Raw genomic sequence first — 14,056 nt, 5'->3', positions numbered from 1 at the left:
TGCTGCAAGAAAAGTATCTTGGAGCATTAAGTTTGGGAGTCCTGTTTTCTATTTGTGGCTCTCTCTCTCTTCCCCTTATTTTATTTCCCTCCTCCCCTTTATTTTATTTTTTTCAATATTTGCGTCACCGGACTGTGATGCCTTTTTTCTTTTCTTTTTTGCTTCGTTCTCTGAAGTCGGTTTTGTAACACACCCCAGCCGTTTCAAACCAAGCAGGCAGCTTTACTTAGAAGCCTGAGCAGGAAATGACAAAATGGGATTCGTTCGGGGTGGCGGGGTGGGGAGAGGAGGAGGAGGAAAGGGGCGGGGTTTCCACGGAACAATCCACCTCGTAAAATGGGTATTCACAGAATTTGAGGCTGGGGGATTAAATGATAAAGCCAACGCCAAGACGACGGCTAAGGGGAAATCTTTGGGGCCCTTCCTCTCTCCACATTTTCGCACCAGGTAAATGCCTTCCTTATGCAACCCCAAATGTTTTACTACTAGTGAATTATAGGGATCTTTCCCTTCCCCCCCTGCCCCCCACCCCAGTGAACCAGTCCTGTGGAGATTTCCTGGAATGGAATAAGATTGGGGAGATGGAGATGGATGATTCTGAGGAAGGTCCCAGCGGGTTGGGGGGTTGGAGATCCAGAATGGTCCCCCCTCCCAAGATGTTGCCTGTCCCAAGCCTAAAGCCTCCTGCTATGGAGGCATCTGAGAGTTCTGGTTCTGACTTGGCCAACGCGGGGATGCCAGCCTTGGGGCAAGCACACCTCCCAAATCCAGCGCACTCAATGGAGTGCCCATTTCCTTGCCCAGGGGGGCTCTTGTCTGGGTCCAATGCAGTTAGCTGTGGGAGCAAGGTGCAGGGTGTGTGTGTGTCACCCAGTTGGATCCACGCCTTTTCTAGCACTTAGCCATGTATCTTAGCCTCTGCTCCCTCCGTGCCTTTGCAACCTGACTTGCCTACAAAAACTGACTTGTGCTTTAAAGGCTTTGGCGAAAATGGTGTCGAGAGTTTCTCTCTTTTCATCCGGCCAAGAGAGCCAGGACGATATGGGCAAACGATTCCAGGCCGGCATCCCCCCGCCTTGTCAGCTTCTCTGGCAGTCGTGGTGTGGATGAAGGAGTGCCTGTTTTGGGGCGTGACCAAATGGGAGTGAGGAATTGGCTGAAGGATAGCTTCCACGGCCAGACACTATCCTCCAGCCAATGGATTGGCTCCCCCCTCCTTTTACCCCTGCAGAATTCAACAAGATGGGGACCCAGTTGGAATTAAGTGATTCTGTTTTGGCTCTGGCTCCGCCTTCTCAGATGGATCTGCGTGAACTTGGGGCCTTCTGCAGGCCAAGCAGATGAGCTATGGCCCTTCCCTTAGTCGGAGATTCCAACCAAACACCAGGAAGAACTTTTTCTGACAGTAAGAGCTGTTGGACAGTGGAATGGTCTCCCTTAAGAGGCTGTGGACTCTCCTTCCTTGGAGGTGTTTAAGCAGAGGTTGGGTGGCCACCTGTCATGTATGATTTAGTTGGGATTCCTGCATTGCAGGGGGTTGGACTAGATGACCCTCGGGGTCCCATCCAACTCTGCAATTCTAGGATTCCCAAATGATCTGGAGTGTTCCAGTACAGTTTCGGAGTGATTTAAGTTTTGTTTCTGTTGAGTTCTGTAGTACGTAACAGAACTTGTACACCATTATCTTGGAACCACAGTACCTTGTGTTTTCAGTGTCCCTAAATGCTTTGTTTTGGAGCATAGGGAATTAATAATAATAATAATAATAATAATAATAATAATAATAATAATATTCTGCCCATCTGACTGGGTTGCCCCAGCCACTCTAGGCGACTTACACCAAATTAAGACATCAAACACAGTAAAACACCAAATATAAAAAAAATCCCTATACAGTCGTAGCTTGGTTTTCGAACAGCTTTGTTCTTGAATGTTTTGGCTCCCGAACGCCGCAAACCCAGAAGTGACTGTTCCGGTTTGCGAACTATTTTTGGAAGCCAAACATCCAACGGGGCTTCCGATTGGCTGCAGGAACTTCCAAGGTACCACTGTACAGGGCTGCCTTCAGATGTTTTCTACAAGTCAGATAGTTGTTTATTTCCTTGACATGTGACGAGAGAGTGTTCCATAGGGCGGGCGCCACCACCAAGAAGGCCCTCCTCTGCGGTGTTTGACTCACGTTCCTTCTCCAGAGTGACCGTAGGAGCCCATCCTCAGTGGCTGACTCCTTTCCCTCTGATTGGCTCCTAACAGCACAAAGGGTGAGAAGACGTCTTTGCATTGGCTGAAACCTTTCATCAGAGAGCTGAAACCTTTAGGTCATCAGAGAAGGGCATCCTGATTGTAGAAAGAGTGGCTGGGGCAACCCAGCTAGATGGTGGCAGGGTGTAAATAATAAAATTAGTATTATTATTAATTATTAAATAGTAACAGGTTTTTGACCCCACCCCTCCACAACACCAGACCAATACACCTGTTTGTCTCCCTCTTTCTACATATATTTTTATTTCTCAAACTTGAGATCGCAGCTCCCATGCTTTCCTGCAGGCAGCATTCAACAGTCGTTCGGGGTCCAGGGTAGGAGGGGATAGCAAGTAGGGCAGAGAAAGATCCGACTACTTCCCGAGGCATCCCTGGAGGAAGAGATCACGCCCAATTCAGTACAGCAGGCAAGACAAGCCCCTCGCTCCTCCTTTTGGGGTTTGGTAACCGGTTGCGACTGCCTAAGGAGCAAAGTCCAACAAGCACCGACCGGCCAGGCAGTGCCAGAATTGTGTAAGGGCAAGGGGGGAGGCGGCATTTAAGCCGCTCAAGTCGGAGGTGGCGTGGCCAAAATGTTTATTGAAATGTGAAAAGTTTGTGAAACGTTCCCTGGGGCTTGGAGAGATCCTTCAGCTTGTAGCCTTGGGATGAATTTGCACCCATCTTTCTTGCTACAGCAAATTCGGATCTGCAGCTAGATCCTAGGGGGCCCCATGAGCAACTATACATTTAAAGCAGTATCACAGAACTACAATCCCCAGACTTCCCTGGGAAGAGGGTTTGACTGCTACACCACTCTGGGAATTCTAGCTCTCTGAGAGGCATAGGAGGTTTCCCAAGAACTCTCGGCACCTCTCAGTTCCCAGGATTTTTTGGGGAAGCCATGGCTGCTTACAGTGGTACGATGCTGCTTTAGGGTATAGTTCAGGTGGTGGCCTAGGTCAGAAGTTTTCCTGCGGGAATCTTCCTTTTGAAGTTCTTATTTGTTCTTGAAGAGCAGGGACTTTCAGACCCCCTTGGGACGCTACCACATTTCTCCTGTGGTTTGGGGAAGGGTTTTGAAGCCTGATCTGTTTCTGCTTTGAGTATTTATTCTTTGTGGCCCTCCGAGATGGTTCTGTACTTTCTCTCTCATCGTCCCATTTCAATAAACTTTCTAAAAAATAATAATATCCCCATTGGTATCTGCCCAGGATCCAAATGGCTTTTACACCACGTATTGCTGTTTTAAACTGTTTTTCTATTTACAGTTGGGTTTTTGTAAATATAATATAAATAGAAAAATAGGGGCGGTTTGGCTTTTACTGCCCAATTCCCCTAAGTCCATGATCGGTCAGAGATGAATGGATGGAGGCAGGATGCAGTGAAATCAAGGCAGATCTTTATTTTTCTGTGGCGACCAGAGTTCCCTCCCCTCCTGGCAAGGAGGAACGAGAGACCCAGAACCAAGAAGAAAGGTCTCTTTTAAGGGTTTGCATTTTGGCGTAGAGAAGGAGGACACCCCCTCTACAAAATTTCATCACACATAAAGTGGGGTTACATTGACTCAGGCAGGCCAAGGTGTGATATTCCTGAGGGTTTAGCAAGTCAGGGTGCCCGTTAGACATCCCTTAGTGCAGAGCATCTGGGCAAACAATGGCAATTAATACAAAGAAGGTTCATAGATAAATGAGAGGAATCCCTTCAGGAACTTCCCCTGATTGCTGTCTGCCTCTATGTTTTCAGGCAAGGGGGATTAAGTAGGCAGAGGAAATATTTAGATTCTTTAGGAAAGCCAAGATGACTTTTGGATTGCTCTCCTGTACCATCTTAGACATGTGGTTTATATACCTATGTATGTGTGTTTACCTTGCGCAATTATCAACATTTATTCTATATGTGAGACCTTAGAAACCCTATAAAAGTTGATTAAAAATCGTTTTTATACATGCAATTGTTTTTAGATCTGTAACCTTCATATATGTCACGATGTTGTAAATCGTTTCGAGATGCCTCCAGGGGAAGCGATTTGTTAATGAAAATAGATAATAATAAACCATCCCTGACCATTAGCTAGTCTGGCTGGGACTGATGAGAGGTTGTTGTTTTTTTGGGTGGGGGGCAGGGGTTCCACACACCCCATAGCAGAGACTGTCTTGCTGTCCTGGAAGGATAAAGCAGAAGTGTGTTAATGGCAGCAAGATGGTGAATGTTTCAGAAGGCCTGAAATCCAAATCTCAAAGAAGTTTCCAAATATATGTATGTGTATGTATAAATCTAAAGCCATGTGCCCCCATCACCTCTGGCCACTTGTCCTCTGCCCCTTGTCTCACAAGTTTGCTGGTTCCAGGCTCAGAAAGCAGTAAAAGTGATAACAGGTTTCAGCTGAAAGCAGCTCCACTGGATTTTGAAATCTGAGAACTAGAAAAGCCAGTCTTGCTGGATGCCCGCCAGGGCCAGGTGTAGAAAGCAACAAGTCAGGTTGGAACAATCTCTTGGATGGGCCACTTTAGAACTTGTGTTAATTTATATGCCTCTGAGTGTTTGTGTACCTTAATTGCTGCATGTTCAGCAGGGGTACGAGAGCTTCTGTGTTTGCTCATGCATTCCAAGTGGACGCAGAATCGAACTCCTATCCTGACACCTGCGTTCGAATTCTGCCTCTGTTCGTAAGGCCACCTCTCCCCAACCCCATAGAAAAGTGGCCTGTTTCTCTTTGCTGTGGACAGATTGACCTGGGGAGGGAAAGCTCTTCAAAGTCTTCCCAAGCTGGATGCTCTTGAGTTTCCTATGTAGAGTTTTGGGTTCAGAAAAGGGCCATCCAAATCATATAATCGTAAGAGTGGGAAGGGACCACGAGGGTCATCTAGTCCAACCTCCAGCAATGCAGCAGTCTCTTGCCCAGTGTGGAGCTTGAACCCAGGACCTTGAGATTAACAGTCTCCTGCTCTCAAGAGATTGACTGGATGGAGCACCTTCCTGTCAAGTAAAGGTTAAAGCATTTGGGGGGGGGCTTTTTAATGAGATGGGGGTGATGACTACTGTGGGGGCAGACCTTGTTCTGGATATTCCATTTCATTTCCCATCATCCCCAGTTTTTGCTCAACAGTTGATGAGCATTCTGTGGCCTCTAAGCAGTAAATCTCATTGGGTTGTTTTTGGATTTCTTTCTTTCTTTCTTTCTTTCTTTCTTTCTTTCTTTCTTTCTTTCTTTCTTTCTTTCCCTGTTGTTTACAATTGCAGTGTGCTAGATGCTAAAGTAACTATTTTGAAGCTTCTAGGTATAGGCTCCAAATTCCCATACATTAAAATACAGTAAGAAATAAAAGAAGCAATAAAAATACAGTTAGATTATGTTTAGATGTTTTCTGCAATAAATGGACACTTCTGTTCTCTCTCCGAGCTTCTCCCCATCTTTCTCATGGCTTCCTTCATTCCTGCATATGGACTTTGTTCTCCTTTCCCAAATGCCTCGTCAGAACCTTTTCCCATGTTGCTGCCAGCCATTGCTTTATTCCACTGGGGAAAGGAAAACCCCTTTACTTCATATTTCATCCTGCTCAATTTCCGTGCAGGCTGCTGGAAACCTAAGAACACGATACAAGCCCTGCTGGATCAGGCTAACAGCTCATCTAGTCCAGCAATCCTGTTCTCACATGAGCAGGACCCTGCACTCTCCCCTCCTGCTGTTTCCAGCAACTTGTATTCAGAATCACTACTGCCTCCGGCTGTGGAGGCTGAATATTGCCTCCATTGCTGCGAGTAGACATTGATAACTTTCTTCACGAATCTGTCCAGTCCTCTTTTAAAGCCGTCCAAGTTGGAAGCCCTCGCTCCCTCCTATGGGAGGGAGTTCCACAGTTTACGCACAGCATGAAGAAGTTGAGGATGGTCCAGTAGACCTCTTGTGGTTTGTGGTTTTCATAACCCCAGTGAAGCTTGGTCCATTTGTTTGAATGGGGGCCCTTGCCCCACCACCAACTTCATTCTGCCTTCAACCAGGCCCCCATCCCCTTACCTATCTTCTTACACCCAGTCGAGACGGTGGCATGGCCTGCCAGCTTCCTCCCCCTTCATCTTGGCGTTGCCCCTTGCAGACTTGCCAGGAGAATGGAGGCATGGGGAGAAATAGTCAGCTGGTTCTACCTACTGTTTGGTCTCCCTATCAGCCTCAATGGGTACCAGCCACCATGGCATTAAATTGGCCCAGTCCTTCAATTTATGAACAGGTCACTTTGCATAAGGCGCTCTTTGACTCTCTTGTTCTTTTTCTCTATCTGAATTTCTCCTTGCCGCGACTGACTGGGGTGTTTGGGGTTTTTTGCTTTCAACTGCATCTCTCTCACTTTCACTCTCTCACACACGCACACGCCCTTTGACACCCCGAGAAACGCAAAAATAAAAACCTGCTTAATAAAATTCCAGCATGCTGTTCTCAAGACCTGAGAAAGTAGCTGTGTGGGAAGTGAGAAAACGTCACTTGCCCCCAAAAGCTGGTGTTTTAGTCAGCATCGCTGCTCGTGCAAAGCACACCCCACCGTCCTCCGTTTGGAATCTCGGGTCTGCCTTGTGTGAACAGAATGTGGTGCAGTGTGAGCAATGGCAATTCAAGTGGCGCAGGAAAGATTTCTCTGACTCGGTGCAACTCACCTCCCTATGTTCCCATGCGCTGTAAGCTAAAGGGAGCCAGCAAACCGCTTGCCTTGTAAGGACAGCTGAGGCTTGTATGTGTCCCGGGCTCAGGGCCCTAGAGGTGAGAAATGCAAACAGTTTACCATTCTGTTATCTGCACTGGAGGTTTGTGTCTGAGTGGGAATGGGGTTTATAAGAAGGGCATCATTTTCCATTCCGCCCCGTGCTTGTCGCTTCCAGCGCCGTCTCCATTCCGCTGCAGTCCGCCTTCTGCCCAAAACCCACGCTGCTCACCTCACTGTCCACTGTGGCGAAATGGCATAACTTGCACTGTTAAATCCGTAAACGGTCATACCGTTCCAACCCATTCATTCCAGTGCAAAGGAAACACAAAGCAAATGAGGACAGAAAGGAGCGGGGAACCTCAGTTGTGTATCATTTGTGAACTGAAAGCATCAGCATTGGTGAATACCAAGGCAGGTTGATTTTGCAGACATGGGATGTATAAGCAAATGCTGGCCGTTTCAGCTCCTGTTTCCATTTTCGCCAGAATTTTCTTGAGATCTCTGGGTGGGGAACTGGTGGCTGCCAGAGGTTGTGGAACTCCCAACACCATCAGTCCCAGCCAGCATGGCCAATCAGGGGTTATAGAACTGTAGAGTTGGAAGGGCCATCTAGTCCAACCCCCTGCAATGCAAGAATTGGGGGGGGGGCATTCAGCGAAAGAGCAGGAAGACTCTCAGATAACTTCCTAGGAATTTGGGTTGGCTTTGATGACGATTTGATAAGCTCAGTGACCTACAGAGCTTTGAGAAACCCTGGTCTGTATTGTAAGTTATCTGGCTGCACATAATTCAGCCACTGTGTTGGAGAAAAATGTCCTGGATTTGATCATAGCCCAGGTGGGAATGCCCTGTACTCCACGCTGAGTTACATTACAACACACATACGCTACTATGCAATGTGTGATGCAAAAGAACATAATGAGATCCCTACTGGCTTTCAAGATGCCCCCAAGGGAAGCCCATAACAGTGTGCTCTCCACTTTTGATTCCTGGCAAGTAGCATTCAGAGCCACGAATTCCCCTGACAGCACAGGTAGAACACAGCCATCCTGTCTTAGTAGCTGCTGATATTATCCAAGAATTGAACTAATCTTTTTTTAATATAAAAAAAGAACTCCACAACCCCACCTTGCTGGGCATCACTGCCTCTCATGGGAGCAAAATCCATCCTTTCACTGTGTACTGCGTGAAGACAGTACTCTTCCTTTCTCCTGAATCTCCTAGGCTTGTAACAGACTTGCAAAAATATTCCCAGAAAAGTTATAGGGAGCAGCAGCAGCAGCAGCCTTCGCTGTAAAAAAAGGAAGAAGGTAAAAAAAGAGAGGGAGAATAGGAACGCCTGCCCACTGAATGGAAATCTTTCCAGGGCAGACCTGATGTACGTGGTTGTTTAGACATTATCGCAGCGGCAGAGATGGCATCGCTTAGCAGGGACAACCTGCGGTGCTCTCTCTCTCTCTCTCTCTCTCTCTCTCTCTCTGTGTGTGTGTGTGTGTGTGTGAATGATCTATTCTAAACATGAAGGCGAAGTCAGATTTCGTGGGCCTTTCCCATGGAACCAGTGCCGCTCCCACCGCGGTGCTGAATCAGCGGGAAATATATCTTTCGGGTCATTTCAAATGTTGTCTTAGCTGAGTCAGCCTTCTCCATTGCTGATAAGCAGTATTTACACGTCTGGGATAACATTTGCAAGGCTTCATAGATTTGACCAAGACTGAAAGGAGGTGTGTGTGTGTGTGTGTGTGTGTGTGTGTGTGTGTGTGTGTGTGTATGTGTAAAAGGTCTTGTGTTTCACTCTTCTCCTTATTCATCCGCTGTGGGGCAATGACAGGAGAGAGGGCTGTTTCCTTCCTTCCCTGCTGGGGGGCTGCCCAGAGGCACCTGATTGGCCACTGGAGGAAACAGGATGTTTGGACTTCAGGGATGTTGGAGGAGCTAAGTTTCGCCCCACACTTTTTAAAGAAAGCAGGCTAGGTATGCAGTTCTTGGGCTGATACTATGTGGATCAGAACAGAATTAGCCTTTGGCTTCCACCCTTCCCCAGATTTTGCAATACAGTTCTGGGCTCAAAAAATTGCATTGGTTTAAAATGCATCCAACTCCCCTCCCCAAAGTATTTTAGAATAAAATGCATACGGTAATACATGTTGTGAAATGTGCACAGAAATGTCCATGCAGGGCCCCGGGGGGGGGGGGGGAGAGACATTAAAAATACAAATATTGTGCATTAAAAAGAATCCACAGGTTGCTACAGCAAAGGAATGGACTGGAGGTTTGAATGCATATGTCTGAAAGTGGCCCAGTCCACCTTCATCCTATTTGTTGGCTAGATCAGTCTTCCCCAAATTGTTACCTTCTGTGTTCAAGGCTCTTGCTTCAGTCTCCTGGCACCTCCAGTTAAATGTATTAGGTAGCAGGAATTTTAAGAAGGCATTGCTTTCTGTTCCTGTATTTGATGCCTGCAGCACAGTTGCCATTCTACTGCAGTTCATCTGCTGCCAAAAACTACACTATTCATCATCTGTAGGAAAATCACATACCGGTAATTTGTGCAATTATTTATGTTCGTTTCATTGCCCTTACGGCTATTCCACTGCGTGTAGTTTGGTGCTAAGGAAACACAATGCAAATAGAATGTCATTGGTTTTGCTTGTGAACTGAAAGCGACAACAGCAAATGGCAATCATGTTTGCTGGATCAATTTCTGTCCCGGACATAAAATGAATAAGTGAACATCGGCTGGAGCCTGTGACAGGTGGAACCAAATAATTGTAGCTTTGCCCATAACTTGTTGAGTTCTGTGTGGATTAAGGAGGGCAGAAGTGGATAGCTAGTGTGTGTCCCCCATCCCACCCCCCACCCCGGACTGGGCTGGCTGTAAATAAGAAGGCAGTCAGGAGGGGGTTGGTTAAGGGAGACTGAGGTTGATAGGGCAGTGCCCCACTTGCCCTAATGAACCAGCCCCCCTTTGCAGTCAAAAATACCTTAAACCATTTTTCTTAAAAGCAACTGCTTGGGACAGCCTCACTGAAATACCTTTAAGAAAAGAGTCTGAGCACTTTATTCCTCTTGCTTGAGAAGCTGGAAGACCTGCCAAATCATTTACCTGTGGGAGAAATGGGAAGCAGGGCTTATTTCATTAGCTTTGCTGAAGGACCAGCTCTATTAAGTTTTGAGATTCCTGCATTGCGGGGGGCTGGATTAGATGACCCTCGGAGACCCCTCCCAACTCTGCAATTCTATGATTCTAGAAGTGCCTCTCTTCATTGAGTTGTTTCTACGCCCACTGGTCATTATAAGAACTACTGTTTAAGAGCTGGTGCCCGAGCTTGCATTTTTCCTCTTCCCTCCCTGTCTTCTTTCCTTGCGTGCTATGCATTTCAGGTCGTAAGCATGCAGGCAGGGGCTGTCCTTTTTAAAACGGATGGCATGTAAGCCACCCTGGGAGTCTTTTTGGCTGAAGAGCCAGGTGCAAATGCTAATGATAATAATAACAACTACGTGTATTAATGGGTTACCGACTTGTGCTGCTAGATGTTTCCTGGTGCTTTGTTTGTGATCCTTTTCCCTCCTCCCTTGGCAGGTGAAACTTGTCCGTTATATTGGCACCCAGCTTCAGTGCAAGTTGACTGTCCCCCTGAACGAAAGGACAGTGGAGCTGAACAGTTACCCGCGGTTCAGCGACTGGCTGTATCTTGTCAACGTGAGGAAAGACGTCGTTCAGGTAAGCCGGTGGGAACGTACGTCCCAGCTTCCCGGTCAGGAGAATGGAGCCGTTTCATTGTCTACAATTCTCTCTGCGTACCCTTGAATCTATTTATTTATTTTAAAATTAATGGTAGGTCTGTGGCCTGGGTACAGGCAGTGGCTGTTTTAGGCGCGGCCGATAACGTCCCTGACTGCATGTAACGCCAAACCCAGAAGTGACCTAAAAATGTTGCAAAAAGGGACAGAAAGGGGCGAGGGCAGAACCGTGTCTTTGCATACTTTTTCAGTGGTGTTTCAAATACAGTGGTACCTCAGGTTACAGATGCTTCAGGTTACAGACTCCGCTAACCCAGAAATAGTACCTCGGGTTAAGAACTTTGCTTCAGGATGAGAACAGAAATCGTGTGGCGGCAGCGGGAGGCCCCATTAGCTAAAGTGGTACCTCAGGTTAAGAACAGTTCCGGGTTAAGAACGGACCTCCAGAACGAATTAAGTTCTTAACCTGAGGTACCACTGTATATATACGATTTTTTTAAAAAAATTCATTATATTTAGTTTATTTGTCAAAAGTGTTTTAAAAATGAAGATTGTTCCAGAAATGTTTAACTTTATAATGCCCTGAATTAAAGTACATCTTGGTGAATCTTGGGTTTAAAAAGGTGAATCACTTAATATGTAGCAGGGGCCCAAAGGGCCACAATTAAGGCGATAATGTAAATCCTTATAAATCCTGGAATATGCTTATATTAGAAGAGTTATGGTAACCTGATGCTTTAAAGAAACTGATGATTTAGCAAGAAGCCGTCCCTACTGGGATAGAAGGTCAGCTAATACGTCAATCACAAAGATGCAATTCATAAGCTAGAACATAAGTTGTTACATGGTACACGTAACACAGGTTCCCAACACGCATACTAACTCACAGTGTAACAGATACTAAGAATCAAGGTTCAATTAGCAATGCTTATTGCACATGCGTATTAAATTAGAATTGGGTAATAATGGACATGCGTACTAAACTAGGATGAGATAATGTTAAAACATGATTGGTTAAATTGAAATCCTTTGTTTGAAATGTTATAAATACCCCTGCCCGACCTTTAGGTGGGGTTGCAGTTTTGCGGAAAGATTCGACTGTAGCCTATTGCTTTGCAATAAACAAAATGGACTCCTAACTCCTCTTCTTGTCTCTGGGTTTCATTGGCCTAACTCAGAAGATATGCCATTTTTGGCCGTGCAACAAAAATACACAACAAGCCATGTGCACTTCAAAAATATTCTAGTGTTTCAAGCAAACAAGACTTAGCAGAACGTATGGCTTTACAGTAACATCAATTTGTCAACTAAATTGTAGCAATAAATACTTATAATCTCTGCCTATAGACTTAGTACATTTTGATCTGGTTTAAACAATACAGAAAACAAATACCAATTGAAAATCTGCTGTAAAATGTTGAACACTCAAAAATCTTTTAAAATCATTTTTCAAAATCTAAAACCAAAATATTTAAAGGGCATTGCTGATGAACAATTCTTCGCCAAACTGAAAGAAACATGTACTTTGTTAAATGTTCAGAGAAGTCAGAGGCCCAAGGCACTCTAAGTTCATCAACTACATTTATTAAATATTTGTCAGTGACAACAGTTCACTCGTAGACGAACAAGAACAGAGCTCACAGGACGCATACACTCAAAAAACCCACCAAGAAACTGGCAGTTGACAGTTGACAGTTGACAGTTGACAATTGACAATGCCTGCGCTTACTTGCCATTAGAACGGTCGTCTGCCAACGCTTATACGATAAGTTAAGATGCACATCTGGCAACCGAAGATGGGTTAAAACCAATAACATACTTCCTATATATTTAGTGTGAAATATTATGGTAGGGGTTGGCAGCAGGGGGGTTGCAAATTATCAGGGAATGGGGGACAGGAAGGAAAGTATGTAACCAGAGTGGAAGGAGGAGGGGAGGGGTTCAATATCAATCATTTCTGTATACTTCTTTGTTGTTGTTGTTGGTTTCTTTCCTTTCTCTTCTTTGGGTAGAAATCTCCGTTTGGGTCTTGACAGTCTTTCCCATACGGAGGGATCCTCTTTTTTCTTTCCCTTCTCTAGTGGGGGAGCTGGAGAGTCTTTTGTTGGCTTTTTCTTTTTCCTCTGCTCCATTATGGCCACCTCCCACAGTAAGTCAATCCCCCCCTCCCAATTTCCAGGACTTCTGTTGATGTTACAATTGAGGGTATTTCCTTCTGGGTATTCCCCCTTGTCTTGGAGGGGCTGGTGGAGCCGGCAGGTTTGGGAGGGGGGTTTGGTCTGTGATAGGTCTTTTTTTTTGAGATCCGCTTGACTGCCTATTCTGCTCCCCACTACAGGCATCATCATCATCTTGGGGCACTGAAGGTGCTTTGGCTGTTGGTATTTTATCCACTCTGGGTGTCGGTTATATATAGAGTATCCCGCAGTTGCGTGACGGTATTCTCCCCAGGGAGTTCCTTTCGCGGTTCTGCCTTGTGCAGCCTAGCAGTGAGGCTTCTGAGAAGTTGAGCCCTCCCTCCACAGCTGGCTGATTGACGCTCCAGGCTGGCCAATAGAGCTCTTCTGGGCTGGGCAGAGCTCTCAATGGGCCTGCTATGCACACTCCTCAATCAATCAATCAGTCAATCTATCAATCAATCAGTCAATCATTTTATTTGTAAGCCACCAAAGCTAAAACCATGCTAAAGGTGGCTTACATCGTTGTGGGCTTCGTTACTGTAAGGGCAAGTCGTTGGTCGCCATCTTAGTTAAGGGCAACATGGCTAGGTCGGCCCATATATATACAATTTTACTTAAAGGTGTGGTGCCTTGGAACATAACCCCCCTTTCCCCCCCCCACATAACTTGAGAGCCTCCTGTATTTTAAAAGATTTCCCCCAGGTATTGGATAATGTACACTGTACTACTTTGTGTGTTTAGTTAGAAGTAAGGCCCCCGTCCGCCCTATGCACTTAAAGCAGTATCATACTGCTTTAAGAGTCATTGCTTCACCCAGAGAATCCTGGGAACTGTAGTTAAAGGAGCCGGGAGTGGTTAGAAGACCCGTGTCCCCTTCAAAAGAACTACAGTTCCCAGTATTCCCTGGGAAGAAGTCTTGATTGTTAAACCACTCTGGGGTTTAGAGCATTGTGAGGGGAATTACAGCTTCTGTGGGCTACACCAGCTTTTAACTGCCCCCCCCCGGCAACACTCCGCCCCCATCCCCCCGCTTCTTTCCTCTTCTGCAGTCAGACAGAATCTCCGCTGATGGAGATGATTCTCCCCAATATCTGCTTTGAAAACGACCTCTGCACATGCTTGGGAGCTCTTGCTTTTCTCCAGCCAATTTGAGCTGAAAGAGGAGACCGCCCCGCCCAGTTCGTGACATTCCTC

General features: G+C 46.0%; 1 protein-coding gene across 1 annotated transcript in view; it reads left to right on the top strand.

Annotated features, from left to right (window-relative positions):
- LOC148683575 (kinase suppressor of Ras 1-like) overlaps positions 1–14,056 on the top strand; it is an 80,760-nt gene that overhangs the window by 45,670 nt on the left and 21,034 nt on the right. The window contains exon 2 of the mRNA XM_088658203.1: positions 10,522–10,662. Within this exon, the coding sequence (XP_088514329.1) occupies positions 10,522–10,662 (141 nt within the window). The remainder of the gene's footprint in view (positions 1–10,521; positions 10,663–14,056) is intronic.

This window comes from Zootoca vivipara, chromosome 14 (assembly GCF_965207765.1).
Source record: "Zootoca vivipara chromosome 14, rZooViv2.hap1.1, whole genome shotgun sequence".
NCBI classification, from domain to species: Eukaryota; Metazoa; Chordata; class Lepidosauria; order Squamata; family Lacertidae; genus Zootoca; species Zootoca vivipara.
The sequence above is the reverse complement of the archived record's forward strand: the minus strand, read 5'-3'. Positions and strand labels throughout refer to the sequence as shown.